The sequence below is a fragment of the Varanus komodoensis genome, unplaced genomic scaffold (assembly GCF_004798865.1).
Source record: "Varanus komodoensis strain SLA01 unplaced genomic scaffold, ASM479886v1 scaffold8, whole genome shotgun sequence".
In the NCBI taxonomy this organism is placed as follows: Eukaryota; Metazoa; Chordata; class Lepidosauria; order Squamata; family Varanidae; genus Varanus; species Varanus komodoensis.
The window spans coordinates 38467347-38490222 of record NW_025336481.1 but is presented as its reverse complement, the minus strand read 5'-3'; the positions used below and the strand labels follow the sequence as shown (position 1 = coordinate 38490222).

Genomic DNA, 22876 nt, shown 5'->3' with positions numbered 1-22876 from the left:
TTGGAGGGTCACGGACCCCTTTTCTGATCGGATACCTGCTGTGTTGGTGGGAGTGACACTTCATATGCAACGTCTCAGTGGCACATCTTAGCCACTGCAGCTTTCTTTTCAGCTTTACAAGAGGCATCCATGATGCTGAACTCCATCCCCACCACCATGGAGCACCATGGATAGCTCCTATAAACCTCAAAACAAAAGGTGGAGTAGCTGAGGATCCCCGCTTCTGTAGGCATCTCAACAGCCTCCCCCTTCTGTGTACCTCCGTTCATAAGAGCACGAACACATGTGCAATACAAATGCACACTGCGGAGCAGTCTCATTGAAAGCTTATCTAAGGAGCTCACCAACACATCACAAGTTCACACACTGCCCTGCATGTATAGACTATGAATGTGGTGAGGCTTAGGAGCAAGACTCAGGGCAGAATTACCTAAATGGCGAGAATGCATCTGGTCCACATCCCTTCACTTACCTTAATGTAAGCATTTGGGGAGCTGATCAGGATAACTCCACAAGCCAGCCACTTTCCCCTTCAACCCACCCAGCCGCCCACCCACTGCAAAGGCTATAAAAAGGGAAAAGGCTTTGGGGGGCAACTAAAATGGGCAGCCAGAGGCAATGACAGGGGAAGACCTATGAGGGCAGGGGCTCCAGAGTCCCAAACCTTCTGGATGGTCATTGGCCCCACCACCCTGTCACTCATGGGTATTTGCAAAATCAAAATTTGATTATTTATCTATTGAATTATAATATTAGTTACTTATTTGTATTATATATTTAATTTATTTTCTTCTAATTAGTTATTTTCCTGCTATTCATTTTATTGATATTATTGTTTTATTGCATTGTTGATATTTCTGTGTTTGATTGTATGCAAGCCGCCCAGGAAGCCTGTGGCTAATCAGGTGGCATATAAATCAAACAGATAAATAACAAAGGTGCTAGGACACTGATGATCTCTGCTGCATCTGATTTCCCCTGGATTTGTTGGCTTTTCCCCACCTGTGCTTCACTTCCTGTTGCAACAGCTCCTTGAATCTTTCTGCTTGAAGGTTTGCTTGCTCACTTGCTGGTTTGCTGAAATAAAATTACTTCTCCTGTCCTGTCTATTTTTACAAATAGAGGTCCTTAGGAGACAGGGTTCTTTAAACACACACACACACACACACACACAGACGTGCACACATGCACAGATAGAAATTTTAGAGTCTACATCAATTAGTATATGCAAATGTGTTCCTTTTTTTTTCCCAGGTTGAGACCAGATCTGATGGTACCCAACATGGCTCTACCACTCAGAGCACTTTCTATTTCTAGTGCTGCAAACCTCATGCAGCAGGACAACATTAGTCAACTTTTTGAGTCTGGAACTGGCCTTGCGGACTCCGAGCTACAAAGCCAAAGGAGTCTTTGCCCTGGATTTCTGAAGGAGCAGCTATTCCCATATGCACTAATCCAATTTAGTCAAGCCATCATTCTTGGAGCCCCACCCACCACTTTCTAGAATTAAGGGGGGGGGCGGCTGGAGTGGCTCTGAACCTCTGCAATGGTCTGCCCCAAAAATCCACATGGCACCAGGTGAAGGCTAATCAGTTTTAGCACTAGCTAATCACTCTGTTTCTATCATTTTGCTGCTGTTGTCCCTTTTTTGCTACTATTTCTAGACATTTTAACTACTTTAATAATTATAATAATTTAAATATAATTCTAATTCTAATTATTCATATATAACATTTAAGTCACCCATCCAGATTTCAACCAGGCTCGACTCTGCTTATTCTTGATTTTGTTATTGTATGTGTATTATTGGCAACTTTGTAATATTTATAAATCACCCTATATTTATCAGGGATCCCAGGAAACTGTACACAACAAATAAAAGCATATATAAATGAATTATTCAAACAAACAGGCAAGCAAACAAGAAGGCAATCCTCTACTGCTTCTTATCCAACATGAGTCTTTTTGAATAGGCACAGCTATACATTTTGGCATTCCTTACCTTGCATAGGTTCCAGTTTCACCTTAAAATTGTGGTTCTTGAATTCTGCCTTTGGGACTCCAGTATAAAATACTATGTTGCCTGAAAGGTAGGATGTCAGAGTGTAGTGGTTTTCGGTACTGTTTTGGAAAGTAACATTGACATTGAAGTTGCTGCCCAGTAATGCATCTTCCACTAGGAAGTCCATTTCAATGTCTCTACTGGGTATGGCATCCTGTGGGATATTCCTTTTGATCCCATACATCAGGGCAGTCTCTAGGGCCAGTCTTTCTTCTGCTGTGCCTGCAAAGAAAAGGGAATCTAGTTTGAAAAATAGGCAAACCATTGTTGGGCTAAATGAACCTCTCCCAAGCTGAGGTCCTTCCGGATGTTTTAGCCTTCAGCTCCCCATAGCTCCAGCTGGCACAGCCAATGGTCAGGAACTCCTACAACGTAAGATGCATTCAGAGTGCCAGCTCTGAAGTGATAGGACCGTGCTTCCCTGGCAACAATGTGAAGAGGCCATAGGATTGCACCCTAAATAGACAAATAGGCAATAAGCTGTGATGTGAGAAGACTTGAGGAAGAACATGAAGCCCCTTTTGTGTGAGTGAACAAGCCAGGAAGTCTTCAATAAACGATAATTTCCTGTTTCATCTGAAATGTGGTTAACAGCTTCAGAACAAGCCAGGGAATTAAGCCAGTTTCAAACCATGGCTTCACTTCCCGGCTTGTTCCAAAGCTGCTGACCAGAGTTTCCCAGTTTGGGAAAATGGGAAACTATGGTTTGAGACTGCTCAGTTTGTTTGCTTACATTGTTCAAAGCCTCCATTCTATACCAGCTTCTAAAGAAGAAGGGTGATTGTCCCAAAGTGGTTGTCAAGGGAAGTTGATCTGAATAGACCATAAAGGAAGCTACCCTGTAGCTGTGCGGGGCTAGATAAATGCATTTATTATTGAGTTTTGCCATGAAATTACCTTCTCGGAATTTGTACTGGTCAGTGATGTCCTTCATCTTATCTGTTCCCACCTCTTTAGTCACGATTAAGCTGCCGATCTGGGTCTTGTCAATATGCTGAATCAGCCTAGTTCCATTTGTCATTGCTTTTGAGTAGACGACATCACTGTTCACCTCAAAATGGAAGTAGACAAAGCAAACAAAGCCTGAAGTCATCTGTTGGGCTGGCTCAAGAAGCTCTGTAGAAGTGGTTACCAAACTGTAGGCTCTAAAAGAAGAGCTGCCTCACCATGAGAAATACAACAGTGGCAGCAATAATCCAGTCCAATTCTCCTGTGATCCCCAAGCCATCAATCAGTGGAAGCTTCCTGATGGGTTGCTGTGATCTCCTCACCTGGCTTTGCCCATTTTGATAAAGACATCCAAGTCTTTTTCACTGGCCCTGGATTAACTGTATGGTCTCATGCAGCACCAAACACAGAGTGGGTGGGATCCAGAATCTGCATTCTGCCACAGGAAGGGACAGTCCACAAGAAGAACAGCTTCACTCACAAAAGATCCCTGCACCAAACTTTGGGAGATGCCCTCTTCTCCATCACAGCAGCTCACTACATTCAGGGGAGTCTCCCAACTATGTGTAGTGTTTTTAGGGGGTTGGAGGGGCTGCTGTAGGAAGAAGCAGGGGAGGAAACCAACCACCAACAATGGAGTTGCTCCAGCATAACTCTGGATGCAAGCCACTGTTAAATAGTAGCAATACTCATGGTACAGATAGTACAGATAGCATAGAGCAATAGTAGCGCCTAAATTTGTTACAAGCTACCCTGCAAATATTTTGAAAGAAGAGTAGGACATCAATGAATTAAAGACAGCTTAAATATATTAAAGTTGTAACAAATGATATGAATGTCTTACAAAGGCCATTTGACAAATAATATTCAGAGAGATTCATACCTCTGCATAAATAAATGGTGTATCAAACTGGAAGCAGACATGTCCATGCTTAACAGCTTGAACTGAAGCTGGACCACACCGATACATGCCTGGATGAGAAGAACCAAAAGGGGATACATGTCTTGAAGCTTCTGTAGGGTTACCCAGTCTCCTAGCCCAGTTTGCCAGTTCCCTTCACATTTTGGATCTTTTAATCCTATCCACTCAATCAGCTGTCAGCCAGAGGCCATTGCAAAAAAAGCAATGTTGCCAAAAGGTTATGTCATTAAAATAGAGTCAATACATATCACACTGGCAGGCCCTGGTAGCAGTAATTTGATAGCAATACACCGTTATTCTTTGCTTTCCTAAAGAGGAAAAAACATACCTCCAGAACATACCTAAACTCTAAAATGTATTTACAGATGAATATATTAACTAACATTTGCTCAGGTTCTAGATGGTATAAATGGAAAAGATACGGCCTAGTAATAAAAGAGTACTCTTTCCTAAAAGCCCTATAGGAAACATTTTGCATAACAAAATTGCAGTTAGGACATTTAGTTTGCCTTAGGATGTATGAGGAAGTGCAAAAGATCATGGGGCTATCCCTCCACTTCCTCACCTCTGTAAATCCGAATCTTTAGGGCATGGTTCAAACGAGGGATAGAAAATGGGCCCTTGTGAGCTCCCTGTGGTTGGCCCCTGTGGCCAAGAAAATGAGGGTCACAGGGCACCTTCAGTCCAATCCAACACCCTTATCCTCACGTTATTTTACAGCAAAGTCACTTGAAAAAACTCCTTTTGACTGAAATGGATCAGACTGCATCACTAATTTTAACTGCTGACAGGAAGCTAGGTGTTCTTTTGGAGTTAAATTGGTCTAATTGTCTACCATTAGCAGCCAGGAGAGTTTTGTTTTGTCTTTCTCTGCATGACTGAATTGCTTCTTAGATTTGGTATAATATTGCTTGATTTCCATGCCTTTGGCTCATCTCTGAAAGGGCATTTAATATTTTCCTAGCATCCTTGAATAGACATGCTGAAATCTAATGTGGCCCGCTAGTGGTAGATATGAAGAGGAAGTCTTTCCCCAACTTGGGTTCAACAATCTCCTCTTTTCATCCTCTGTGCGGATTGTATTGACCCTCTTTGCTGTAGTCTTCCACTGATTTCCTTTGTTGGGAAGGTGGCTATAACGCTGTTTTAGGCAAAATGTGTTGGATTACAGCTCCCATCATTGCTGATTGGTGGCCATGTTGGCTAGGGTTGATGGGAGTTGTAATCAAGCAATATCCAGAGGGTAGGTTGCCCAGGCTGCCTACTGCTGGTGTAAGGTCTGTCTAAGGACGTAAGAAGAGTCCCGCTGGATTAGACCAAAAAGCCTCTGACGAACCTGGCCTGCAGTGTCCACACTTTTTGGCCATCCTTGGCAGCCAAGCTAAACCTTGTGGCCACTTGGACCCCACCTACTCTTGGTCACTAATCTCACACTGCAGAGAATCCTGGGACATTTCCCTATTTCCTTACCCGTCTCCAAGCTGGAAAGAGAAGATGGTTGATGGTTTTGCTGATGCTTGGCCAAGAAAGCCACCATTACTCATTTGGGGTTTGGTTGGGGCATGTTGGTTGGCCCCCTTTCAGAGGAAGCACTCCAGCAGCCCTCACAATTCAGCAGCCAAGGAAGCTGCCGCAATGCTGTACAGCTCCAGGTGGTTGCTGGGTCTGGCTATTCTAAAGCACCACCACAGCCAAGAGGACAATCTGAGTCCTTTCCAGATTTGGAGTTGGAAAAGATGGTCAACTTATAGCATCTAGCAATGCAGGAGCCTTCCTTCTGCCCTTGGAGCTGGGAAGAGTCCATGCCACTGAGCCATGGATGGAATGATCCCCACTCAGCTTTCCTTCACATTTGGGAAGAAGACGGTAACATGCCACGCTCAGCAGAAGGCATGGCATATTTACCATGGAAAGCTGCACAAGTGAATGAATACAAGACCATTGACTGACAGGGGCTTGCCCTGCCTCACATGGTTAGTTTCTGTTTACAAAGAGAAAAATGCCCCTGTAGGACCTTACAAAATAGCCAGCCATTCAGGTCATATGGATTTCATGCCTGTAACTAGGAAGGATCCCTTGGCTCTTCAAATATCACCATCTTTCATCTGCATAGTTAAGAGCTATTCACTCATTCTTTAGGTCAGGGATGGGGAAACTCAACTCAGGCCCTGAGCTTTGCTTCTCCTCAGATCGCAATCTGAGGTTCTCCAAACTCCCACACCCATCCTCCTCTGTCCCCAACTATGGATCATTTGGCAGTATCCTGGCTTTTGTGTAGTGTCTGCAGTTCTGAAAGGCTGGATTACATCTTCAAAGGCTTGGAGATTGGCAATAAAAGCATTGAGCTAGGCTATTCTTGGGATGTACCCTTGGCCTTTTACATTTGGCCCTGTCTACCACTAGAAAGCGGCCCATAAGAGTGTCTCCAAAATTGCATTCAGTCACCAGACCAATATAACTCTCCACCCCTACACAAAGTGTGTGCATAGACGGATCAAGGTTCCTCAGACTGGTGAAATTGTAAATTCCATCTTTTCTTAGCACTAGAAATGAAAATTTCATATCATATAATCATCATCATGTCTCAAAGGATGAATAAGATATTGATTCTTTTATGCACAAAGGGTGGGTAGAATTCTTTTTCTACTCTGGAAGAGAAAATGGATGTTTAAATTTGATTTTTGTATTAATTTATTTATTGCATCTAAATCTTCCCAATAACAAGTATTATCTGGCCAGATTACAACAGTTAAAAGATGAAACTACTGTATGATATAGGTGTAGTTATATTTCTGTTACATTATATGATAATGAATTCCAAGAGAAAAATGAGTGTATGATCATGTGGTAAGGAAGAAATGACCCGCCTACCGTCACTGTTTTCCTGTGGAGTGCTATCCACAATTTGCCAGCCTCCAAAACCAACAGGGAGGTCAGGTCTTGCCATCCAGGCTTCATTCCAGCAATGGTAATTCCTTAACACAAGAAAAAGAAAAGGAACCCTAAAATTTCAAGGGAAAAAACCGGGGGGGGGGGTAATATTTATTTTTCATTGCAGCAGTTCCATTAATTGGCATCATGGAAATAAGAGTGGCTATTTATAGGAGGATTCAGCAGACCAGAGTCTGGGATCGTATTCCAGGTAATATATATTCCTATTTTGCACGAGTCAGTATTGTAATAGTATAGAATATCTCCAAGCTCAGTTTTTGTTAGTGAGGCCTTCAATCTCCATGTCTGTTATACACCCTTCAACATGCCAGGTTTCTGCTTCAACTCAAAGGGAGCAAGTCTGGTGTCTTGAAACACACTCTCTGCTGTTGATGTAGTGTAACCTTTCCCAACAGGATGTCTCCCAGGTTGTTGGCTCACAACTCCCATCATTCCCAGCCAGCACATGCCTCTTCTAGGTAGTCTTTACTTGCCTTAGGACCATCTGCCCATCACTCAAGAGAGTTCTTTCTCCCATCTGTCTTTTAGCTCTGTCTTTTCCTTTTATTTTTAAAAATCAAGACAGCATTTGGTTGCTGAATGATCTTACTTGTTTTGTTCATTCAGCAGGCTTGTATTTGGATTTCTGGATGTAAGACTGTTATTTAATTGTACTGATGTGTCTGTATACTAGTGTTTTTGCACATTACCCTAATGTTAACAGGAAACTTTTGGTAATTGGGAACTCTGCCAGCAAGACTCAGTAGGCCAAATCTTATATTTCGTTTTCCAATAAACATTTGCACATGAATCAGTTGTTCAGATTATCTGCTCATCTGGATGGAATCAGCTGCCTCTTTTGGGATTTCAACTTCAAGCCATTAACAAGGTGAGTCCAGCTATTAAATCATTTTCTAATTTACTGACATCAGAAATAAACCTTATCATCCCGGTGCTACAAACAACAGACAGTCTCTACCAGAATCTCCAATTCAGATTTCATTGTTCTCAGTTTCATATAAATTGGTGCTTTTACAATCAGACCCATTTTGCAACATCTAATCAGGGGACAAAGCTGCTCTCTCTCTCTCTTTTTGCAATGAACTCTGTATCAGTGCTGAAATCAAAGATTATCTGCAAGCATGAAAAGATATACTAGCTAAAGTAGAATTGTATGGGGGGATATTTGAAAGGCTCCTTGTTTGAGTGTATGTGTAATTGTTGCCTCCCCCCCCCCCGCCCATTCTCTTGCACACAGAAAGATAGAAAGAGGCAGAAACATTATTTATATATTGGGACATTGAGCTGCATTGTTTTAAAAGGGAAATTCTCTGTAAAACCTTCCTCCTGAGCAGATTGGCAGAGTTGCTGACCTACCTCATTCACTTGTTCATAGCATAGTTCAAAAGGTTTTGTTAAATTCTGTGTTTATTGAGCTTTGACCAAGTATATCTAAGCATCTTCCTTTTTTCTTAGAGCAGGACTAAAAGGAGGTCTTCTTGGCAGAATAGCTTAGGATTCCCCAGGTGTACAGACAAAGGTGCTGAGAAAAGAATTACTGACAAAGATATTGAGAAAAGTTAGAAAAATGAAGAATTTGTTTTTGCAGAAAACTCCACCAGGAACAAAAGTCCCCTCTCTTCTAGATCCACAGAAACAGCGTATTAAGGATTTGAACAAACAAGCTAATTAAATGGTAGTGAGGTGAACAGTCTCTGTACATGCTCAGAAACCATGATTCCTTGCAGCTGCCAGAGGGGATGGCAGAGAATTGTCTGCTGTCCAAATAGTCTTGCCCCCCACCTGGTCAGATTCTGTGGTCCAGCTCCATGCAACTGTGCACTTAAATAATGGCTAGTCTGGGCTAGCACCATGCCTGAGAAACAAGGTTTTCCTTGTTTCACACAAGGTGCATCCCTGTATGTTGCTCAGCTCTGATTCTCTCATTCTGGACCTGCAGCTCAGTTTTGACAAAAGCAATGCAGGGTCGTTGCATATAAAGTCTGCGGAGAAGAACCCTCCTTAAAACAGCAACAACAGTGTGTGGTCTTGCAATTTTCATTCCACTGGCTTATTAGGGCTCATGAAAGAGTGAAACGGGAAAGAAAAAGCCCAGAATATATATTTCAGACATGCTTCAAGAGATTTGCGCCATGGCAAAGTAAACAAGATGAAGAAATGCAGTGGTTTTCTCCAAAACAAAAAGCAAAAACCTGCTCCCTGACAGTTGATAAAAAGCTAATTATGTTGCTGCAGCCGCTGTTGCCGATGCTCGGTGCGATATTAGAAATATCATTTCAGCAAACAGGAGGATTGTTAGACTCAGACAGTTTCATTCATAATGGATCGGGAAGAAAGACACAATGAGAAGTCCGGAGGGGCAGGTAGATCTGAGGCTCGTCTAGCAAGACATTTCAAAGAGGAAATGAAAGCCAGGATGTGGAAGAAGCTTGTCAGTTATGCAAGTTAATGCAGCTGGATGTCAGGAAGAGGGGAAAAACATCCCAGAAAAGTGCTTGAATTGTTGGTCTTGCTTGAAATGTTACAATGTGGAATCGTTCTTGCCAGGCCTTACTGGTGGGGCTAGCAGAGCAGAAAGAAAGACCATTCAGACTGGGTGAATTTGGGAAGTTTGCTACTGAAAGAAGAGGAGGAAACTTCAAGAACTTCATGACCATGGAAGAGAGCAACCCTCTTATTTCTCCAAGGCACACTAGAAGCAATTCGCTCTTTGACTGCACAGGGTTGAAGGGAAAGTGCCAAAAAGCATGGCTACCAAGATGTTTTGAAGATGGTGTGAAATTCTAACGCCACTCCTGTATTCTGAATTGCCCTTATCCAGACCTATATTACCTCCTCCTGCTTCAGATGTGGTTTGTACTCACTGATGGACACAAGCAAGGAACTCTCGGCCTTGGTTCCAGCCCCCCAGTCTGCAAAATGGTATTATTAACAATACCTTCCTACCTGATTGAGATTCTGTAGGAGTTACTGAGATGATGTATAGCAGTCATCCCCAACCTGTCGGCCTTCAGAGGCATGTGGACTGCAATTCCCAGAATTCCCATCCAGCAGGGCCATTGACTGGGAATTCTGGGTGTTGCAGTCCAAACGTATGTACAAGGCTCAAGGTTGGGGAAGGCTTGAAGTGCTGAGAAGGTGTAGTGTATTCCTCCAGCTGTCATAACAATTCCAACATGAAAGGCATGGAAAGAGATCAGGCTTGGGCTTGATGGGTATCTTTCAGCCATCATTAAAATCCAGGTATGGATTTCTGTAGTGCCTGGCTTCTGCCTTCAACACCATGTGGCCAGACTCCCTATACTATTAGTTTTCCTTTAGATCCTGCTTGGAACAGTTTATTGATTGGGTTGAAGAATGTATTGGTCTCCTGTCCAACACTCAAACTGATTGGTGTAAGGAGACAAATAAAACAACACTCCAGAAAAGCAGTATGAATATGTACAAACCAACAATTGTCAGCTGAAGAAAAGGCTAAATGGAAGCCTGATGGGGTGGAATGGGCTCAGAGTCATGCAGTTCCTTGATTTGCTTTAAAGTCAACTCCTTACTCTTGCTCTTGCAATCCAATTATCTTTGACTTTGTTAATCAATATGTGGCACCATTCCATTTCCCCCACACCTGCTCTGGTGCAAGAGGACATGGTGGCAGTCAACTCCGATGCCCTTCCAATGTGGTTTTTACCTCTGGCTCTGGCTTGCCAAGCAAAACCCTGAACTTACCATCCAGTTGTGACTTCTTTTCATGTACACTGATTCAGATTATTTGGAGCAGATCACAGTCCATAGAGAATTGCCAGTTGCAATTTGCAAGGTGGGGTTTTTGCAGACATTTTTTAACCTGGCTATGACCCTAATTTGCACCAGTCACAACCCTGTGGGTGTGGCATTTGGGAAAGGCTTGTATGACCCACACATTTGCAATCGCATTTGCAAAATGCATCTTTGAGAAATACTCTGCACTTTAAAAATACAGTTAAGTATTTTCACGCTTTAGCCTTTGAAGCAAGTGCCTGTTTGTGCACTTTGCATACTGAAATGCACTTTTTCCATTCGGTCTCAATCAAAACCATGAGCCAGAACATCTGAACATCACAGAGGACTTTGGAGAATTCCACAGGCTCAAGCAATGCTGATTTCCCCTTCCCTATCCTGTGTGCCATATCCCATACTGGTCTGGAAGGAGGCTTTGGAAGGAGGCTTCATGAGCGGTTGGGAGGTGGTGGATGAGGGTGGGCAGCCAAAATCAGGGATCTTGCCAAACTCAAATGCAACTGTGTTTTGCCAGCACAAACGCAACATTGGTTGCAAGCTTTTTTGCTTTATAATCTAGATCATTTCTGTAGGTAGAGAGGATCAGAGTTAAAATCTCCAATGACAATGTTCCTGAAACTGTATCTGCATGAAATATATCTAGATATTTTGGATGAGCTTCAGCTTTTCATAGACCAAACAACAATTCAATAAAAGTGTTTATCAGAAATAAATATTTTTGGAGAAAATGTATAGCTCAGAAACAACAGCTCATTGCACCATCTATTTCTGGATGAGAGAAATGTTTAAAATAGTGTTGATGATCTTAAAACTGTTCTTTAAAAAAAACCCTTCATTGAAATCATGGCAAGCTTATGATCTAAAATAATTTAGAGCAATGCTTTCATCCAATGCTAGAAAGGACATGAAGAGAAAGGACACAGAGGAGAAATAGAGAACACCGTGGGTTAATTTAACGCATGCCCCATGAGATTGTGTCGATCATGTAGCAATAAATATACTACTAACAGAGGAGATTAAAGGTGAAGTTCAAAAAGTAATCAAGCCCCCAAATGGAAGCAGAGAGGCAGCAAGTTTTAAAAAGCTATGGAGCTTGCTGTTAGCCAATGTAGAATTGCAAGTTCCATTTACTTACATTCTGGCATAGCTTAGAAGAGGTGCCAGAGAACAAAGGAGTCCGTGAAGTAAAAGCCATCCTCATTTAATTAAATGAATACATAGGGGGAGGCACAAACCCATTCCCCGTAGCTTAGAGGAGGTCTGAGGACTTCTGGCATTCCTGGTGGCATTGGCCTCCAACTCCCATCAGCCCCAATAGCCTGAGCAATGGTCAGTAATGATAGGAGCTGTAGTTCATCAACATTTGGAAAGTCATAGACCTCATGTCCCTGGCTTAGAAGATGGTTGGATAGTACATGGCATATCAGCAAAACTCAAGCTCATCAAAATTCCACCTAGATGTTCATTCCATAGTTATTTCAGCTTGCAAACTTATTTATGTGAACATTCATGGGTATTTTCCCAGCTGCACACATCCATTGTGTACAGCTCTCAAGTGTATGCATTCTTTCTCATGGATTAAACAAGGCTTGTGTGCATTTTTCAGAAGGATGTTGTGACAGAGATGGAGCTGAAAGGAGCCCCTTTATGTAGCCACTGCTTCCTTCCAGGACTCAGGACAAGAGCCTCAGTGATATTTCCAAGTGAGGAAAGAAAACCTCAGCCCTAGAAAGCCCAGTCATGCACTTCCCATGGAACATTTATTATCAAAAGGAATTTTACAGAGACAAAAGGAAACAGAGGAGACATAACACAGAATAACAAACCTACAGCTTTAAATTCTCTGATGCACAAACTCCAGACTTACCCTGCCACAAAACTCACCAGAGAATACACCTACCATCCACCTCCTTGTGGGTAGGGGTGCCAGACAGGGTCTAAATTATAACACCACCAGCTATCAACCCTCCCTCCCCAATTCAAAGGAATGGGATCATTCCATCCTTTGACCAGGATTAGCCAAAGGAGGAGGAAAAGGAGCCACACAGGCCCTACCTCATGATTTTCCAATCAAGCAGCAGATGGTGAGTTTAGGGGGAAACAAGAAATGGACCAACTAATAATGAAGAGAAAGATATGTGGACCAGTTCCAGCAAGAGAGGTCTCAACCGAGACTTGGTAAGTTTATATTGTTGTTGGTACACTATATGTTGTTACCCACCCAGAGAATGTTTTTTTGGCTAAAGTGGTGGGATAGGAAGCTCATAAATAAATAACTAGATAAATGAATGAGACCAGATTTGGGAAGCCAACCCCAGACCACATGCGTATTTTCCATGTGCATTGTACAACTTTATGCATGCTCCGAACAGCATCCTTTTGGGGGGGGGGCACAAATCACATTGATAGTTTAGAAATGTGCATTCAAGTCCATGTTTGGTCTGGAAGGTGTGAACTCAATAAAACTGGATGAAAAGCAAATAAAAACACATTTCTCATGCATCCCTAAGGTGGCATAGTTCTGCAGATGAAAACAAGCAGGCCAAACCCTAAAAGTTACCAAAATTGAGGGCCAGCAGGGAACTAAGTAAGTGGAAACTGCAACTTGGAGGAACAGTGGATGACAAATTAATATATAAATGAGGTGCAATCCTGTTGTGATCATTGTAAGCCTCCCAAACTCAGAGGAACAGCAGAGACAATGCCATGTACTCGTTCCCTGCATGTTTCACCAAATGGGTGTTTCTGTCCATCTAGCAGCGGCATTTCGGAAGGCAGGGAGGTGCTGGAGAAGCTTTGGGATAGCCTGCATTCCACCACCAACATGCCCCCTTTCCATTCCCAACCTTGGAGAGCATCCAGCATAGCTCTTTCTGCTCCAACACTGAGTGGGGTGGAACTCCGCTTTTCCAGTCTGAGGTCAAAGTGCTGCCTCCACCTTCAGATCTAGAATCTAAAAACTGGTCAGAGACATAGGATTACTCCCTAAGAGGCAAAAAACTAATCAGTGCTCCCACCAAGGGAGGTGTGATGAGAGGCTACTGGAAAATGGCTGTCTCGGTGGCATTCATCAATCAGAGAAGCCTGCCCAGTGCCTACACCGACATTATTTTATCTCTCATGTGTTCCAACTCTGAACAGTTTTATCTTTGCCAGTTGCATTCATGCTATTTGTAGGCTTCCAAGTGGATCACCTACACATGTGGGTCCACCAGTAATTGTGAGCTCTTGGTACAATGTATGCTGATGCTACTATAGTAATTGCACCCACCCTGTATTTTACAAAAAGTGTAGTCGCACTTAAAGAAACATACCAGATTGAGTCCTTTGTCAGTTTGGAATCCACCTTTCCATTTTCATCCACAAAGATATCCAACTGGAGATTGGCATCGTTATCATGGGCTGAGGAATAGTTGGTGATGATTCTTGCGGGAATTCCAATGCACCTCAGAACTGTCAGAAAAGAAGATGGTGGGAGAAATGATCTGATCTAGCCAGTATGGAGGCATTTGCTTGTAAAACTGTATGAGAATAGATACAGCTTGTGCTTATTATTGGCTTATTAAGGTTATTAAGGTTAAGGTGAGTAGATGTTTTGCCCAGAAAGTTAGAAATATATCCTGGTTGCTTTGTTGGATTGTTGTAGGAAGGCCAATATTGTATATCTGATTTTTGGTGGAAGACCTTAGAGACAGTCAGAATTTTACCACCAGAATAAAGGCTCATCAGAAACATAATGTTTCTATGTTGTAAGCCGCCCTGAGGCTTCGGCGAATGGGGCGGCATAAAAATGTTTTACTAAATAAATAAATAAATAAATAATGGAATGATCAAGATGCCAACTCCTTAATTTTTTGGTAGAATTCAAACTGCTTGTCTCAATCTTTAAAAATGCTAAATAGTCTGGGACTAGGATATGCAAAGGATTTCATTACCAGGGGATACAGGATGTTAAGCCTGGGACTACGTATGTGCATGCAAGGATGTGTACAGGCCCTTCAATTAAACACCAAAGCATTCATTCATGCATTCATTCATTTATAGCTTTTATAACCCGTCCAACCACTGACATCTCAGGATGTTTTACAATAAAAGCAACAAATAAAGCACAGCATCTGACACCTCAGTATAATAAAACCCAGATTAAAATCAATTAGACATTAAAATAATAGGAAAGTAGAAAGGGTTTTGCCTGACACCGAAAAGAATAAAGCATCAATTCCACCTCTGTGAAAAACAAACTTTTACACAATGTATAGCGATAAAGGATATTACTCTTGATGAGTGAGCGATGAGAATGTCTTTTCTTAATAAATTATAGCATTCCACTCTCATATCAAGGGTGGCCAGGTGCCTTGTTTTATCGGGGACAGTCCTCTCTTTGATGCAATATTTAAAGCCAAAGGGTGCCAATTCTGAAATCACCTGTCAAGAACTGGCACTTCCATAGCAGACTGAGCAGAAATGTAGCTCACCCTGTCAATCTTCATCTCTATGGTATTTCATTTGTATTATAATGATAGTTATTATTTCTAAATTTGCACTCATGTATATAAATTAATATATGTACATATTTTATACATTCTTTTGGGGTGATGCATTTTTGAGTTCTTCTATCCTTTTTATACCCACTGATGGAACCTCATAAACATTTCCACTGGGAATTTAGAGGAGACTAAGGAGGAAAGGTTGATGTTGCCACTGGTCAGTTAGCCTGTGATTTCTACCCTCAATAATTTGTGCAGTGAGGTACAGGATGGGACCCCCTTAAAGGGCCTGGGAAGACCTCTTACAGTGGTTTATATGTTGTAGCTTCAAGTAGCAACAATGTAACATTGCTCATTCATTTTAATTGTTCGATGACAAATTACCTGGATGCATCCATTACGCATATGCACCTATTGATTAAGCTTAATTTAAATGCTCTCCCTGACTTCCAGTGCACAAGCAAATGGGGCTCACTGGAAATAATTCTACTGACAATTTCAAGATTAATGGCTTGGTTCCTTCTTTTTCAGAATGTTTTAGCATTTTTAACAGATGACTGCCCCAAAATATTCAATATGGTAACCTTGGAAATCTAAACAGTTGCAGACATAATGCGTTCAAAGTCTTTAAACAGCTGAAATTAAAACCAAAAGTAATTAATGTAACATGTACACATATTACAGAAGTGTATGTTTTAAAAGCTGAATGTAATTGCCACAGAATGTGATTTTTATTGGTAGGCTGTATGCAATCTTTTTCCAGAGTTCTGTGAAAATGAAGTTCTAGTTAATTGAGATTTTTTATAGTTTATGTGTTCTTAAGTATCCATGGTATGTAGTAATAGGAGAACAAGAGATGCTCAAATTTGTTTTTGTCTGTGACCTGTTTTTTGTTTCCATCACATGAGGAAACCACTCATTTTGAACAAAAAGGGTACACATTTCTGTGTGCATTTTCTAAAGTACTATTGGAGGCCAACTGATGCTAGTGCCTAAGATAAAGCTCTCAGCTCTGGTAACTTCTCTCAGCTGGAGCAACTTACATCTAAGTTTAAAAAGAACCAGGTTACCTTCCCAAGCTTGCCTGATCTCAGATTTCTGCTCACACACCCCAAGTACTGAGTATCTGCCATACATAGGGACTGTGGCCTTCTTATTTTTAATTTTTACACGGACTGTTCCCTGCTGGTCCTGTTTTGTGCAACAGGAAGTGTGAATATAGTTCAAGACAACAGTGGGCAACTTGTGGCCTGCTAAATACTTGGGCCTCCGACTCCTGTTAGCCCTATAGCCAAGTGTGTGGGATGACGGAGGTTGTAGCCAACATCTGGAAGCCCACTAGTTGTCAACGTTTGCTTCTCCTTTTCCTACTTCCTGCACCACAGTAGCCATGATGCAAACAACACAAGTGGAGCATGATTGTTTAAGTACTGGAGATGAGCAGAGTCCACAGCACAGCATGATCATTTCTTTGTAGACCAGCCATGGCATTTCGGAACATAGCTAGATCTTTAATTTACCTTTGTGGCATTCAGGTAAATCCATCCTATCAAGTTCTGGGTGCAGATATGAACAGCTCTCTCCCTGCAAATTTAAGGGACTGATTCTTGACTGACTTCATGGCAACCTGAAAGGAAGTATGGACCATTTTGCCTGCTTTTGGGCTGTTCAATGAAATGACTGTTTCATTGAAGAATATCAGAATACCACTGCATGTGATGGATGTGTTTTTTATATATGTGATCGTGGGGGAAGATAGATTAGTCAGGAAGTAGATATGTTTTTAATAGCTGGCAGTACCTACTAATATTGGCATATATGTGTGAAGTGGCAGATAGGTTTGCATTGGAGTTCTGCCAATGGAGACACAAACAGGATGTTTGTTACAGTATGTGTCTCCCACATGAAGCATTATATATCTAAATAGAGATGTACATTCCAACATCTCACACACACATGCATGCACTAAGATCTTGAATATTTATCTCTTGGTCATGTCAGTTGGCAACAACAGGAATGAAAGATTTCCAGCTTCTGCCTTCCAGGGATTTTTAAGCATCATAATGTTTTCTTTCAATGAAGAGAGTCAGTGGATGAGATGAAAGGAAATTGATCCTTGCAAGGAATGCTTGCCATGCCACCTGAAATGATTCAGGAACAAACTCAGTGTTCCTTACCCGCTGTTAAATAATATTATACCACATTGAGATATGCTGTCCAGGGTTTATATTTCTGTTTGCCGTAAGACTCAGTACATGACCTTCAGCAAGCCATTCGCTCTCAATCTGAGCCTCCTTCCCAGTAATTTTAGGGTAATAATATTAGGGTGTTCTTCCCTGCACAACCTGAGACTGGTTGGCCCAGTCCCTGCAACTGCTTTCTGTGTCTCTTTGCTTTGTTGTTTTGCACCGGTGCTCACTCTCAGCAGGAACTCTCTGGATTTGCCTTCTTCTCTGCTTTCTTGGTGGACCAGTTCCTGAAGATAGCCCACATCAGCTCCAGCCAGTTGGTCAAGGATGTTGGGACTTGTAGTCAAAACATCTGGAGGGCATCAGCTTGGGGAAGGAGTCTATAAACTGCAGCCTTAACTTCAAAGGGTGACTGGAACTTGATGTTGTGTTGAATTTGTGCCACCTATGTCGCATTTCCAAGCAAGTAAGAAGACACATGCATGGGGTTGCATGCAATGCTTGCATGCTTAGAGTAGACCCATTGACATGGCCATGGCTTGTTAGACTAACACTGGATCATACAGACCCTGCTGTGATGTTGACTTGTTATAACTTGACCTTCTCCCACTGGACTTCCTCAAATTCAAGGAATGAGTAAAACAAACATAATTCATTTTGTTCTTTGCTGGCTACAGAGAAGGAGGAGCCGAAGAAGTAAGGCTGCCATACGTTTCATATTTCGTCATCCCATTGTGCATTCAGATTTTCAGATTCACTTTTAGTGCCATAATGTACATGTACCTGAAGGCTTAAAAAGAAGTCCTGTGTAAACACTCCTTGTTATAGATTAAGCGAAGATTACATTTTTGGTATTAGCGGTAAGTTCTTGATCTTAAATAACCAAAGGTCCTGGGGGGAAATTCTATACCCACATCATTGTTTCACCACAAAATGAATTGTGCAAGCAGAATACCATTCTTCGTGGCATGTTCTACCTGATACTTACATGTGTTGAAGACTCCAGCAAAGACCCAACATTGACCATACCGTACTGGCTCTTTAGAGCTGTAATATTCCAGCAGAATGTCTACACTTCCGGTCCAAGATGAAGGCGCCACTCCATACTCATAAATGTTGTTCCAAGACCCAACAATCACACCCTCATCATCTTTAGCATTGACCTGAAAGAAAGATAATTTAATAAACAAAATGGTGCAAGGAACTGCACACCATAAAGTTCCAGATCCCCATCACATATTGTGTGATTGCCTGAACAGAAACTGTATCAATTTTTCTTCCTGGACACTTGAGTGTATTGGGAGCATTCCCAGGTCATGCTATGTACCACAAACCTCAGTTCCGAGTGGGTTCATCATCTCATCAAAAAAGTCACAGAATTCTGTTCCTGACTTACAGCATTTCCTGGGAAGTGAACATGTTCTAGAAAGAAATTAATATTTCACAAGAAAAAATGAACAAGCTTCTTCTGTTTATTCCAGCTTTATCTTTTTGCAATTCCATGCATTTTGATCTAATTCCTCCTGAGCAAGTGATCCATGAAAAATACTGGGGTCACTGTTTGCCTATCATGGAAACAAGAAAGATTTTTGTTTGTCTTATTTGTGCTTGGTAAGGCAGTAAGAAATAAGATTTTGCTGACTAATGTCTAAATGGATAGCTATTAGTGGGCAATACATTTCCTCCCAGCAGTTTGAACCAAATCAGTGGAGGCTATGCGGAAAAGCTCCTTTGCTCTGCACCTTGTAATTATGTTAATACCAAGCTGCTACACTCTTGCCAAATAAATCACGACTCTCATTGAAAAGCCTTTGGCTGGATTAAGTACTGGTTTCTAATTAGAAAATTGACTACCTGTGAATCCTGAGACTTAGGTACGAATTCAGGAGATCTAAAGAGGTTTCAGCAAGACTCTAAGCAGCTGTGAAAGATATAAAAAGGACCTTGATGGACCTAACCGTAGTTTGATATCTACACATGTTGCTATCAGTGCAAATCAAAAACCTGCAGATTTGGTGGACTATAGAAGGAATGGGAAGATAGTAGATCTCCAGATGTTTTGGGCTTCATTACTCAGTATTCCTGACTGGCAGGGGTTTATGGAAACTGAAGAATCAAACATCTGGAGATCTACTTAAGCTCAGTTCTAGACTAGCGAAGTCTATGGACATATCTTGAAAAAACTGTAATAATTATCACAAATCATCAGGATTAAATCAGTCATACCTTGTCAGAATTCAGCATAATAATCCCAACATTTATATTTCAAGCATTCAAAGGATTTTACATTGCAATCCTTAGAAAAGCCCTGTAACGCAGATGCCAAAGGCCACCTAAAGTAGACATCAGGGACCCCTTAAATCACAGATACATATCCACTCAGAAGTAAGAGCCATGGAGTTCAATAAGTTTCACTCCCAGGTAACTGAGCATAGGATTGTGCTATCAGGATGCCAGTAAGCTCTGAATTCATCCCCACACCTTGCATTTTTGCTGGGTGGGCCTTTTTGCATGTCCATATGGGGTTTGGGGGGTTTTGGGGGCGGTTTGTGGAGATGTTTTCTGTTTTTTTGTGGAGAATCCAACGTTTTATACAGTGCTCCATTGTCATCTAGGCAGAGTTTGGAATGCTGTTGAGGGCATCAAACTGACAATTATCAATTCATCCAACACAAGCTTGGACAGCAACACTTTTTTATTATTCTTATTGAGGTAGGGTGCTATCCAAATTTTCTTCCTCAGTCTCCAAAGTATTTTGTGCCATCTTTGATTTGCCCTACTACTAAACTCTCTCTTTAGGGCCAATTACTATTGCAATCCTATTTTTTTAATGGTAAAATTCCTCTAGGTTAAATGAAAGGAGAAATTGCTGCATGAGCTTTGTATTCCAAAATTCTATGCTGTAATCATCACACTCTTTTGCATATTACAGAATAAACTGATTATCGGCCTATATCAAAATATACAGTGAAGCCACCAAGAGTGGAGGTCAATTCTCTAGCACTGACATCTATTTTGTAATCTCCCCATTTCAAATAAATATAATTGGTTGGTACAGAAGGTATTTTCAAACAAAGCACTTGAAACTAAAAAAGCAGTATTTGAGCAGCTGTGGCTGTATTTGTTTCAGGGGTTGGAGTTTCCAATGAAGGTAAAGAACACAGAAGAAAGAACACAATTGCATCTTCTAGATTTTATAGTCACTTTACAGAAGCTGTCAAGACACGGTGCTTCCAGATCGAGGGCTCCTAATGAAAAGTCATGGTGCAGCTATCCCATAGTTCCTTCCTGATATGATATTTGCTTTCTTTTTCTTTTCTTTTTTGTCTCTTTGGCTGAAGGGATGCTAAGAAAAAGGTCAGAAGAAGCATTGAGAAAGCATGGGAAGTATACAAATGGAAGATGGCAAAGAGGAAGGAGAGGATCTCTTCTTGATCATCCCAGAGTGCAGGGCACAGACTAATGGGCTCAAGTTACAGCTAGATATCAAGAAAATTTTCCTGACTGTTAGAGCAATATGACAATGGAGCCAATTATCTTGGAAGCTTGTGGGCTCTCCCACACTAGGGGCATTCAAGATGCAACTGGACAGCCATCTGAGGGGGGCTGGTTTAACAGTGTGATCCAGGTGATAAAGTCTCTAGGTTGGAGAGGTGAGAAGAAACCACTGCCTCAGGGCAGACTTCCTGGACAACCTTGGTCAAGCCATTTGGCTTTCAGGCTTTCTTCTGCTGTTTGCAAACTGAGAAATTCAGGCTGTAAAGTAGCGTCCCTGCACTGAGCAATGGCATTATTGGCCCCTTCTAACTCTAATTTTCTATGATTTTGTGATTCCGTGTAATCCTATGCACATCTAGCTGGAGGTAAGCCCCACAGAACTGAGTGGATCTTACTTCTGAGCAGCTATGCAGAAGATTCCACAGTGAGTGATTCACACTAGAAATTGTTGGAATGATAAATATTAATGGACTGTGGAATACTTTATGTACAAAGGTGACTCAACACATCTGGCCTCTGAAGTGGAATATTCAAATGTCCCATCCCTTATATATGGTGGTAAAAATAAAACAAGCTGCATATTTATGAATTAGCTGCTTTTTAATGGTACTCCCAAATCTGTTGCCTGAGGCACAAAGTCATTTTGCATTTCTTAAAGGCAGAAACTATCCTTGTGTTTCATAAACACTGATGAAAGAGATGACATGCCAAACCCTTGTATATTGCACCCAATTTGTGTTGATTGCATACCACTGCAGAACCAACGCGGCTGATTTTGACTGGATTCCCTCTGCCAGAGAGATCCAACTGGGCTCTATCCATCAGATACAGGCAAGCATCCAAAACACCCTCTTCAAACTAAATAAAAGAGGAAAGAGAGAAAATGAATTCAACACTCATTCCAGAAAGCAAACAATAAGCAAATCATTGTTTCTCATAAGAGGATCTAGAGCACTGGTGGCAAACCTATGGCATGCGTGCCACAGTGGGCAAGCAGCACCCTCTCTGTCAGCATGGGAGCCAAGTCGCCCCAGCATTGCCCCAGCAGCCGAGCACCAGATAACAGCGCACATGGGAGCAACACGCATGCTCAGAAAGGAGTAGCGGTGGCAGGCGATGATGTCATGAGCCTTGACTCATTAGCTGCGACTCATTCGAGCTTTCACATGGCTGGTCAGTGCACTGCCAGGGTGGGGGAGAGGGAGAGAGAGAGAGAGAGAGGGGGAGATGCATATATATGTATATATGCATGCATGCATGCTTGGACTGGCTGTGAGTTGTTTTTTCTAAACTAAAACCTCAGTTTTCAGTGTTTTATTGAAGTGTTGGCACTTTACAATAAATAAGTGGGTTTTGGGTTGCAGTTTGGGCACTCAGTCTGTAAAAGGTTTGCTATCACTGGGTTAGGGTTAGAAAAACAAGGTGTCCTGGCATGATTTTGATGGTTGCAGTGTGTTTAGAATGGGCAGAGATGATGAGCTGTGCAGAAAAAGCTACTCAAGGAAGGCTTTTTCAAAATCACATTATTTTCAAAGGACCTTTAGCCCTATGTTAGGGTTAGAGGAGCGCACCAGGGTAGGGTTAGGGTTAGAAAAACGAAGTATCCTGGCATGATTTTGATGGTTGCAATGTGTTTAGAATGGGCAGAAATGATGAGCTGTGCTGAAAAAGCTACTCAAGGAAGGCTTTTTCTAAATTGCCCTCTTTTCAATGGAACTTTTGCCCTCTACTAGGGTTAGGGGTGTGCTCCAGGGTAGGTTTAAGGTTAAAAAAATGAGGTGTCCTGACATGATTTTGATGGTTGGAATGTGTTTTGAATGGGCAGAAATGATGAGCCATGCAGAAAACGCTACTCAAGGAAGGCTTTTTCAAAATTGGCCTCTTTTCAATGGAACTTTTGCCCTATATTAGGGTTAGGGGTGTGCACCAGGGTAGGATTAGGCCAGTGATGGTGAACCTCTGTCACATGTGCCTCCGCAGGCAGTCAGAGCCCTCTCTGTTGCCATGCAAGTTAAGTCGTCCCAGCATCACCCCAGCAGCTGAG

At 41.9% G+C, this 22876-nt stretch overlaps 1 protein-coding gene across 4 annotated transcripts in view; it reads right to left on the bottom strand.

Annotated features, from left to right (window-relative positions):
• Positions 1-22876, bottom strand: part of F13A1 (coagulation factor XIII A chain) — a 112966-nt gene that overhangs the window by 16211 nt on the left and 73879 nt on the right. For all 4 annotated transcript variants that reach the window (XM_044454710.1, XM_044454711.1, XM_044454712.1 and 1 more), the window contains 7 exons: positions 21583-21690; positions 18323-18497; positions 13973-14111; positions 6804-6907; positions 3894-3982; positions 2960-3113; positions 2003-2284 (listed from right to left, as the gene is read on the bottom strand). In XM_044454710.1, the coding sequence (XP_044310645.1) occupies positions 2003-2284; positions 2960-3113; positions 3894-3982; positions 6804-6907; positions 13973-14111; positions 18323-18497; positions 21583-21690 (1051 nt within the window). The remainder of the gene's footprint in view (positions 1-2002; positions 2285-2959; positions 3114-3893; positions 3983-6803; positions 6908-13972; positions 14112-18322; positions 18498-21582; positions 21691-22876) is intronic.